Source organism: Lactuca virosa, chromosome 7, assembly GCF_052849685.1.
Source record: "Lactuca virosa cultivar CGN04683 chromosome 7, Lactuca_virosa_CGN04683_v6, whole genome shotgun sequence".
Classification (NCBI taxonomy): domain Eukaryota; kingdom Viridiplantae; phylum Streptophyta; class Magnoliopsida; order Asterales; family Asteraceae; genus Lactuca; species Lactuca virosa.
Window position 1 is genome coordinate 59,618,399 of NC_136432.1, and position 10,523 is coordinate 59,628,921.

The 10,523-nt window shown below is 34.7% G+C and overlaps 2 protein-coding genes across 2 annotated transcripts; both read right to left on the minus strand.

The window, feature by feature from the left end:
* Window positions 1-963: 963 nt before the first annotated feature.
* LOC145125702 (F-box/FBD/LRR-repeat protein At1g13570-like) lies at window positions 964-3,425 on the minus strand. The gene is made up of 5 exons (XM_079061127.1): window positions 3,283-3,425; window positions 1,995-2,584; window positions 1,799-1,909; window positions 1,554-1,715; window positions 964-1,448 (listed from the first exon to the last, which is right to left on the minus strand). Exons 2-5 carry the CDS (start codon window positions 2,544-2,546, stop codon window positions 1,137-1,139), a joined length of 1,137 nt encoding a protein of 378 aa, XP_078917253.1. The 5' UTR covers window positions 2,547-2,584; window positions 3,283-3,425; the 3' UTR covers window positions 964-1,136.
* Window positions 3,426-7,109: 3,684 nt separating this feature from the next.
* Window positions 7,110-8,516, minus strand: LOC145126693 (F-box/FBD/LRR-repeat protein At1g13570-like). The gene is made up of 4 exons (XM_079062003.1): window positions 8,097-8,516; window positions 7,773-7,883; window positions 7,529-7,690; window positions 7,110-7,421 (listed from the first exon to the last, which is right to left on the minus strand). Exons 1-4 carry the CDS (start codon window positions 8,514-8,516, stop codon window positions 7,110-7,112), a joined length of 1,005 nt encoding a protein of 334 aa, XP_078918129.1.
* Between the last annotated feature and the right edge of the window lie 2,007 nt (window positions 8,517-10,523).

The window sequence follows — 10,523 nt, forward strand, 5'->3', positions numbered from 1 at the left end:
CTTTGCATATCAACCTCATATTTGCAATCTACCTCAATTCACATTTATCTTGCAAGGAAATAGTTCAAGTTACAATTTTACAACAAATTCACAAACGATCCTCCCATTAACAAGATTGCACAGACAGAGCACCTTTCAACATAGTCATATGACTTGACGTTTTGTTCATATTCCTATCTAGAAATTTTAGTTTCATTTTAACCTAATGTTTGATTTGATTATGATTCAACTTGGCCACTTGATTGAGGGTTGGGTCATGCTTGTTATTCACTTTATAAAATCCATAATTGTTTTATGAATTGATACAAAATAACATACATTGAATTGGGTTTTTGGTTTTATGATGCGATTAACTTCATTGTAAACTAGAATTTAACGTTCGTACACTTCCGAACTTGTGAGAAGTATTGAACGTTGATTGGGAACATTCACATAAACATAATGTGGTTTTTCAATCTAGTCCTAAGAGCTTGTTTAAATTAGGTTAGTAAAGCTAGATTTAATTCAAAGAACCTATTTTGATTAAACATTTTGGTGATTGGAAAATGTTAGAGCTTCTTAGTGTTTTAAAGTACCAACTTAGGTAGAACGTTACTTAAACTCATATTATGATTGAATTGCGTAACACGTTAGTCAAATACAAAATCAAAACTCTTTAGTTATTGAACTACATTCGTTTTTATTGCATGTATTTATTTAATGTTTCTGAAACAAACCCTCAACCTCAAGAAGAGAAGGAACTCGTCATATCGCTAGGCCAAATGCATGTTGTGAACTATCATATGAATATACATCAACAATCACCATTTGGTTATATTATTATTGATTTTGATCGTCAATATTATACTTTTGTTGTAATTAGTCTTATCTAAAACTAATCCTTAATCCTAATCAATACATGTTGATCATCAATTGTTAGTCCTAACCATAAAAACTAAGATTGACCCATTAAGGTGATCATATAGACCAAATGTTCTTTCATGGTAAGGTGATACTCATTACTCAATATCTAATTCAAAGAGAGATTGAAATGGAAAGTACTAATTACCATAATACCCATAATCAATCCAAATAAGATCAAAATAGACCATAAAGACATTGTGCTTTGACAAAATATTATATTTTGACTAACACATTTAGTCAAACGGCATGCGTTCGATAATGAAGTTTGCTGTTGGTGATGCACGTGGAAATGGCAGTCTCACCAAATCTTGAAACATCTTAATTTCTTCATCAACAGAAACATTTGGATTAAGCTTTATTCGCGCTAACTTTAGCACAGGTGACTTAGCCATGATGAGCTTCACAAACTCCATCTCATATCCCACATTGTAGAAACTTGTTATTTCCAGTTCTTTAAGATGATCCAACTTAAGATCCGAGTGATCTTCAAGATCAAATAACTTGTTGAAATTTTGTTCACCACACTCATCATGGTCCCCACACATCTAATCAGAATTCAGAAAACATAACAAAAAATTGCAAATAGAACTATGAAGATCTATTAATTATTACCATATGTGATAGCATGTAATGTAGTTTATATTATTTACCTCTAGATTAATCTTCTCCAAATTTGGGGAGCTGTTGATCAAACATAGAAGACAGTAAATCTCATCCTCTTGCAGAAAACATACATCAAGAACAAGTACCCTCAAGTAGAGTAGTGGAGTGGGGAGCTTATGTGGCATACAAGTACCATCTGCATCAAAGTCCTTTAACCAATACCAAAACAAGAATTAAAACACAAAATTTTTGCATGAGATAAGATAAAACAATCAACATCAAATATTATTACCTCGATACAAAACCTATATAATTTCAGAACCTGAACCGAAGATAAACACTTAAACAACTCTACAAATGTGCACTGTTGTAGCTCTATATAGTGTGCTACATCATATAAAACCTGCATCAAAATACACTTTACTTGTAAGAAAGTAATTAATTGAAGGAGGAGAGCTTGATAAGTAGTTATATGGACATTATATTACCAAGGTAAATTCCTCAAGTAGTCGGCAATTTGTAAGGAAATGTAGAAGCACCTTGACAGTGATTATACAACTGCTAAAGCACAGGCTCCTTAGCATACTAAATCCATTAAATATTAATGGAGGGTTAACTACACAACCCGTGAGATCTAGGTGTTCTAATCCTTGCAAAGAAAAGAAGGAAAGGGGTAGCTTGTAGCAGTCGTTTGAGATTTTCACAAACTTGAACTTCTTTATATTTTTGGTCCTTGAAAGATGAAGTATTATCGGGTCAATTTCATTAGCAATTTCTGTATTATTAATGTAGATACAGAATTCTAAAAGCGGACCCGTGTGTAGAATGAAAACATGGAAGATGTCTTTGAGAAGCTTATGTTTATTGACGTCTTTGCTATCAGATGATAGATTAAGCACAGTAAATGTAAGTTTTAGCATGCTTGTCCAGCAATACCTCCATTTCCTTGACAAAATGCTCGTTTTTACTGCATCTTGAAGTGGCATTAAAGTTAGAATTTTTTCAATTATGCCTTGAGGAAGAGTGCTGATTCTATCCATCACTTGATAAGTTCCTCCAAGTTTGATGCTCTACAAAACTACAAAAAAGTGGAATTCAGAATCAAATATATTAGCAAATAGCACAGCATTAAAGGGAAATATGAATTCTTGCTTCAAACAAATAGGAACTGATTGCTGTAATGAAGACAAAAATACCAATGAAATCAAACATGTTCATGGAGTAATACACTGATACTAAATATCCTACTTATGCTCTACCTGAATACTAAAGTCCCAAATCCCTTATTATATCAATATCCGAAAATCCAAATAATATTTCCTCTGGATAAACTTCTTGTAAACTCAAATCCTTCATGGGATCCAAATTTACTTGTGGTATATCTAAGTGATTGCATGATAATATAATTTACTTGTGGTATGTCAAGTGTCATCTATAGCAAGAATCCAAGCCCTTTAAAAGCACATTGTACGTTAAAAATTATATACCATTCTATAAATTGAATATACATTCCATTGATGGTATCACCACTTCAAAATAATAAAACTCTCCACCAACATTGTACTACCGAGAAAATTAACTGCTTAATTACAAAATTATAAGAACCTAATAAATCCTGCAAATCAATTTTGTAAGCAAATTTAGATCATTGAAACCATATGGAAACAGTAGTACAGACACAATAAGGAAGGAGCAATCATGGAGTTTGAATCATAACTTCACCGCATAAATTACGAGCTTAATTAGGCTTTTCAGTTCAAGGTGAAACTAATTTACCCGAAGAGGAGAGTATGCCGTATGCGTGGTTTAAGAAGTAATGTAATGGTGGCACTCGATTATCCGAATCTCGCCAACCGACTGCTACTCCGAAAATATCATGAACGAAACGATCAACGATTTCGCTCCCAATTTCAAATTGTTAACCCTCACTCCTGTAATCATGTATCTCCGGTTTTTCTAATTTTTCTTAAAAGGACTAAATTGTGTAGAAAAGTTTTCCGGGCCTTCCAGCTCGATAGCCCTGGTCCCCTGGACTCTGGAGTCTGTTCGGGTTCGGCCCACGGTTGTAGTGTACTTACCATTTTTTGAGGTCAATTGGTCAACATAGTCAAAACCATCGGATAGGATGAAAACGAGTTTGAAATGAAAAACTTCATTTTTTTTTAAATATTTTTTGAATTTAAAAGCAAATTGCAATATATTTAGAACTTAAAAAAAAAAAGAAAAAAAAACCATTGTCGTCTTTTTCTTGTTGTTTTGGTAGTGTTAGTGGTAGTGTCATAGTGATTCATGACTCGTTGGTCATTTATAGTTTATTTGTCAAGGTTTAGTACATGTTTTAAAAATCGGTTTTTTAGTTGAACCGGTATGGTGACCGGTTTCCGGTTTAACCGGTTCGACCGCTAAGTAAACCGGTTTCTATAGTTTTCATTTTTTTTCGTATTTTTGTACACATACCTACATACACAAATCAAGAATATGATGTTCACAAGTTCAAACATTAAAATACACATGAAAACAAGTTGTAGATCATTCTAAATAAATTAAAATAGCTCATACTTATAAGTTTTACATCAATCCACGTGCATAAAAAAGAAAATGAAGTCGTAGATGAATATAAATGCATCAAAAAACTTCATAACATTTATCATGTGCTTTTATTCAGATAAATTTTAATAAATGTGAAAAAACTATCAAAGTTTATTATGCAAAAGGTTTCGATTCCATGTGTTTTTATTCAATTTAACCGGTTTAATTGAACCGGTTCAACCGGATTTTTGTAAAAACCGGCCGGTTCGATCCGGTTCAGAAATAAACATAAAACCGGTGATAGTTGAACCGCTCCCTTCTCCGATTCCCGGTCCAACCGGTTCGACCGGCCGGTTCAAACCGGTTTTTAAAACATTGTTTAGTAGTACTTCAAAAGCGAGTTCTTAAAGCACGTGATCTCCTCAAACTCATAGCTATTTCTAGACGTCTCAAGTTTGTCTTCAAGCGGTGAAATATGCTCTCTCTGTCACGCATACTTTTCAAGCAAATGCATACTTCCAATGATATGAATTATGAAGATGAGTTTTGTTCTTCTTGAAGATATTACCCTTCCATTAACATAAAAAGTGGATTATGAAGCTACCGTAGAAGCTTGGATGGTTAGAACATAACGAATAGAATTGGAAATTGTCTTTTTTTTTCTTTCTAACAAACCAAAATATCCAGTTTTTCAAAATCTTGAATACTTGTGTGCTAAAAAATTGGTTCCAATATATCGCTAAGGGAGGAGGAATTCATTCCCTCCCAACCCACCGAACCCACTACCACATCATTTTTTCTCTTTTGTTTTTCTTCATCTTTCCCAACCCACAACACACGGAAACTCTGTCTTTTTGAACCCATTCAATTAAAAAAAAATACAAAAGAATCAAGGTAAAATCTTAATTAGCAATAGAGTTACCGTCGGTACCACTCCGGCTTCAGCGGGTTGTTTAATTGGTTTCACTAACCCACTTCATCATCTCTCTCTACTTTCTCTCTCTCATTTTCTCTTGTACCATGTGTTTTAAAACTTGTACCTAAGTTGTTTTGTATTTTTTTTAGTTGAGTGGGTTGAGAAAGATAGGATTTCCGTGTGTTGTGGGTTGGGAAAGATGAAGAAAAAGAAGAGAAAAAAAGTGATGTGACAGTGGGTTCGGTGGGTTGGGAGGGAATGACTCCCTCCTCCCTAATAGGGATTCTAGTGTGGGCCCATATAGTAGCTTCATTTCTTAATGTATTATATAGTCTAATTGTTCCATTATTACCCGATCTATATGATTTTGCTGCATTTCTCATTGAGTCATGTGTATTTGTTGAACCATATTTTGTTAGATAAACCTCAAATAATTTTGAAAAAACAATGTTAAATTTAGCTTTGACCTCAGTTTCTTAATTCGTGTTTCCATCGAATAAACCTAAATCATTATATACATTTTCAAGTAAAGCTTTAGCTTTCCAACATTTATCGTTAGGTTCAATGCGGAGGCACAAGTAATGTTGTGAATGTGAATACATGTATTCGATTTTTTTTATAAATTTAACTTTCATCGGTAGTCGTTAGAAGGAATTTTTCGTTTTTCATTTCAAAATCGTTGAACACCGAGCACATTAAAATTTTTTAGTTAAGGATGAAACAACTTGTTAAATAATAAACTCTCGATAAGAAAAAACGTAGTAGTTTTTTTAACTTCGAGCAATTTTGTTAATTGTTTGATAACTATCCAACTAGACTTCGAATATGGCTAGCCCTATGACCATGGCAAGATTGTTATGAAACATTTTTAACTTCGAGCAATTTTGTTAATTGTTTGATAAGTATCGATAAAAAAAAGTAGTAGTTTTTTTTTTAACTTCGAGCAATTTTGTTAATTGTTTGATAACTATCCAACTAGACTTCGAATATGGTCAGCCCTATGACAATGGCAAGGTTGTTATGAAACATTTTTAAATATATTTTTGTTGTAAAGCACATTCAAACATATTCCATATAGAATTCCATCAACGAGCTACATCCATATTCATCCCCAACTCAATGACATTCACATTGTTATAAAACTTCATATAATTATGATATCGATAATTACTAGAATTATAAATATCAGGTAACATTTGTTTAAATGTATCCTTTACTTCTCCAATTTGTTTTAGTTCGTCTTGCACAACCAAGTTAGTAATATGTGCAAAACATTGACTACAGGGGAAAAAAACGTCGTCGTTATGTGCAGAACATTGACTACAGGGGAAAAAACATCGTCGCTATGTGCAGAACAATGACTACGGGGAAAAAAACGTTGTCACAAACTGGTAAATATTTTAATTTTATTTTTCCATTTGTAACGGTATTGTTCGACGCAATATCAAAAGATATAGAAAAACTTTGTTTTGCATTTTATAATTTTTTATCGTGTAATCTACAATTTTATATAAATTATCTTTGGTGTATGAATATCCAAACAATTCAAACGTAATTGTTAACTTGATTATTTTTCAAGTATGGAGATTTACCCAATGAGCAGTAATGCAAATGAACGAATCTAGTGAAGCATGTGGAGCTATCCAAACATCATAAGTTAAATTTATTGTGGATTCAAATTTATCAAAACCTCAAATCATCTAAATTTTAACAATTCGCCACAAATTAATGCGTTCATGTCTAAGGGTCGAGCAGCTTCCATGACAATGCACAATTGAAGAGTTTCTTGAATTAGTATTGTCAATTACGAGTTGTCGAAATGGTCAAAATGCAAACTTTCTTGAATCACAGACTTTGTCATTGCTTTCCTGACCACACTTTACTTGTAAATCCAAATGGTGCCTTGATTCTTCTGTGTTGCTTGATCGTGGTAAACCAAATTTCATTGCTTTACAATGCAAACCTGCTTGGTTTTTCAATGTTGTATTCTTATATTCCTTAAAGAAAATACCAAATTTATTGCATCAAAGAGAGTTTGCAATGGAAAGTATAAATTGCCATAATACCCATAATCAACCCAAAAAGACATCGAAATAAGTTCAAAATAGAGCATAAAGACAACGTCCTTTGACAAAATATTATATTTTGACCAACACATTTAGTCAAATGGCATGCGTTCGATAATGAAGTTTGCTGTTGGTGATGCACGTGGAAATGGAAGTCTCACCAAATCTTGAAGCATCTTCATCTCTTCATCAACAGAAACATTTGGATTAAGCTTTATTCGTGCTAACTTTAGCACAGGTGACTTAGCCATGATGAGCTTCACAAACTCCATCTCATATCCCACATTGTAGAAACTTGTTATCTCCAGTTCTTTAAGATGATCCAACTTAAGACCCGAGTGATCTTCAAGATCAAACCAGTTATCGAAAGTTTGTTCACCCCACTCCTCATGGTCCCTACACCTCTAATCAGAAAACACAACAAAAAAAATGCAAATAGAACTATGAAGATCTATTAATTATTACCATATCTGATAGCATATTAGCATGTAATGTAGTTTATATTATTTACCTCCAGTTTAATCTTCTCCAAATTTGGGGAGCTGTTGATCAAACAGAGAAGACAAGAAATCTCATCTTCATGCAGAAAACATACATCAAGAACAAGTACCCTCAAGTGGACTAGTGGAGTGGGAAGCTTCTGTGGGATACCATTATCATATGCATTAAAGTCCTTAAACCAATACAAAACAAGGATTAAAACACATTATTCTTGCATGAGATAAGATAAAACAATCAACATCAAATATTATTACCTCGATCCAAAACTTACACATTTTCAGAACCTGAACCGTAGATAAACATTTAAACAACTCTACAAATGTACACTGGTCTAGCTCTATGTAGTGTTTTAAATCAAAGAAAACCTGCATCAAAACACACTTTACTCGTAAAAAGTATTGAATTAAAGGAGCTTCATAAGTAGTCTGTAATTATATGGTCGTTACCAAGGTAAATTCCTCAAGTAGTGGGCAATTTGTAAGGAATTGTAGAAGCACCTCTACAGTGATTATACAACTGTTAAAGGACAGGCTCCTTAGCATACAAAATCCATTAAATATTAATGGAGGCTTAATTACACAACCCATGAGATCTAGGTGTTCTAATCCTTGCATTGAAAAGAAGGAAAAAGGTATCTTGTAGCAGTCATTTGGCCTTTTCACAAACTTAAACTTCTTGATATTTTTGGTCCTTGAAAGATGAATTATTATCGGGTCAATCTCATTAGCAATTTCTGTATCATTAATGCAGATACTGAATTCTAAAAGCGGACCCATGTGTAGAATCAAAACATGGAGGATATCTTTCACAAGCTTATGTTTATTGAATTCTTCACTCTCAGATGATACATTAAGCACACTAAATGTAAGTTTTGGCATGCTTCTCCAGCAATTCCTCCATTTCCTTGACAAAATGCTTGTCCTCACTGCATCTTGAAGTGGCATTAAAGTCAGAATTTTTTCAATTGTGTCTTGAGGAAGATTGCTGATTCTATCCATCACTTGATAAGTTCCTCCAAGTTTGATGCTCTACAAAACTACAAAAAGGTGGAATTCAGAATCAAATTGATTTAATTGCATAACATCCTTTTCCCAATATTAGCCAATAGCCATGATGTTGTAGTATATCTAAGTGATTGCATGATAATATAATTAGAGGTTGTGTTCGATAATAATTTGACAATAGCCAATAATGACTTTCAACTTATGTGGGGATGTCATCTATAGCCCTTTAAAAGCACAATGTACCTTTAAAATTCTACACCGTTCTGTAAAATTTATATACATTCATCACCACTTCAAAGTAACGATACAAAATACTCCTATAGGGCTAAAACTCTCCACCAAAATCAAGCCAAATAAATTAACTACCAAAAGAAAAGTAAGCAAATTTAGATCACTGAAACCATAGGGCAACTGTAGTAGAAAATACTCCTAGTAACCTCACGGACATAATAAGGAAGGAGCAATCATGGAGTTTAAAATCATCACAGACTTAATTAGCTCTTTCAGTTTACGAGTGAAACTAATTTACCTGAGAGAGGAGAGTATGCGTGGTTTAAGAAGTAATGTTGGAACTCGAATCTCGCCAACCGACTGCTACTTCGAAAATATCAGGAATCAAACGATCAACGATTTCGCTCCCAATTTGAAATTTTTTACCCTCCCTCCCTTAATCGTGTTATTTTGTGTATCTCAGATTTTTCTATTTTTTTCCAAGAAGGGTAAGGTGCGTTTAGTTGCGGAAAAATGACCGTTTTTCGGAAAAAAATTTCAAGAAAAATGAGAATTTTGAAAACGCGTTTAGTTCGTCTATTTTTCTAAATTTTTCACGGAAAATGAAAATTTTCCGTTTTCTAAAAATACAAAGAAGTTGGAAATTTTTTAAAAACCGATAATCATTGTTTTCCACATTTTTCTAATTCCAAAATTTTTCTAAAATATAAACACCCACTCCCACCTCATCCACCTCTACCTACCCCACCTTAACACCCCCAACCCACCACACCCCTACCTACCTTCACTCACTCCCAAGCCCACCCTCACCCCCACAAACACACACACACCAACAAACACACACACACACACACACACACCCACACCCCCACAAACAAACACACACACACACACCCACCCCCCACAAACACACACACACACACCAACAAACACACACACCCACAAACACACACACACACACACCCCCACCCCCCCTCCCACTTCAAACAAAAAACATCCAAATTGCCAAACTAATACATCTTCTGTAACATCCCAAGTTCGGAAGCAAGAAGTTGAAGGGTGCTAAGTGAAAATAAAGGAAGGGACTCGGCGAGTAGGTCTCTTGACTCGCCGAGTCGAAGCGGGTGCGTGGCACGGGGTTAAGTGGCCTGACTCGGCGAGTCGGCGGCTGGACTCGACGAGTCAGTGTTGGTCGAGGAAAAACCCTAATCTTCGGGGTTGCACCCTATTTAAAGGACTTAATGTCCTCCCCCCCAGCTCCCTTAGCCCCCTTTGAGACCCAGAAACCCTAAATCATGAGAGACCCCATTGTTGAGAAGATTGAGGCTTGGAAGGAGAAATTGGTGAAGAGAAGTTGGAGGAATTTGAGGATAGCATCAAGAGAGCTTGTGGATCTGAAGTCTACATCAGTTTAGACTCATCTCTAAGGTAAGAGGACATTACCTTAAGCTACTTACTTGTTATTTCATGAATGATGGTTGATTTGGGATTCATTAGCTTGTTGGGAGCTATCTCGAGTTTGAGGCTTAGATCTGAAGTTGCTACTTCAGATCTAGACCTGTGATGGCCCTTAAGGTCATAAAGTTCCTATCTAAGGGTCATTGGTGAAGCCCTTTGTCTTTAACCCTAGCCCTAGAAGTGTTTTGGGCTTATATCTCCTTGCCTTCACGTAAAGTTTGCAACTTTATGTGAGGGTTAGGCTGTAGAGGAATGGATCTATGGATTGGAGTCCTTGCATGGCTTGAAAAGCCTCTGTTGGAATGAGAACTG

What these genes read in the sequence shown, in the direction of transcription:
- LOC145125702 (XM_079061127.1), bottom strand. Translation starts at nt 2,546, where the DNA reads ATGGATAGAATCAGCACTCTTCCTCAAGGCATAATTGAAAAAATTCTA. An exon ending in TACTTGAGGAATTTACCTTG is followed by an intron (nt 1,910 to 1,994) that starts GTAATATAATGT and finishes ATTTTGATGCAG; the next exon opens with GTTTTATATGATGTAGCACA. An exon ending in TATATAGGTTTTGTATCGAG is followed by an intron (nt 1,716 to 1,798) that starts GTAATAATATTT and finishes TATTGGTTAAAG; the next exon opens with GACTTTGATGCAGATGGTAC.
- LOC145126693 (XM_079062003.1), bottom strand. Translation starts at nt 8,516, where the DNA reads ATGGATAGAATCAGCAATCTTCCTCAAGACACAATTGAAAAAATTCTG. An exon ending in ACCTAGATCTCATGGGTTGT is followed by an intron (nt 7,884 to 8,096) that starts GTAATTAAGCCT and finishes GTTTTGATGCAG; the next exon opens with GTTTTCTTTGATTTAAAACA. An exon ending in TGGAGAAGATTAAACTGGAG is followed by an intron (nt 7,422 to 7,528) that starts GTAAATAATATA and finishes TTTTCTGATTAG; the next exon opens with AGGTGTAGGGACCATGAGGA.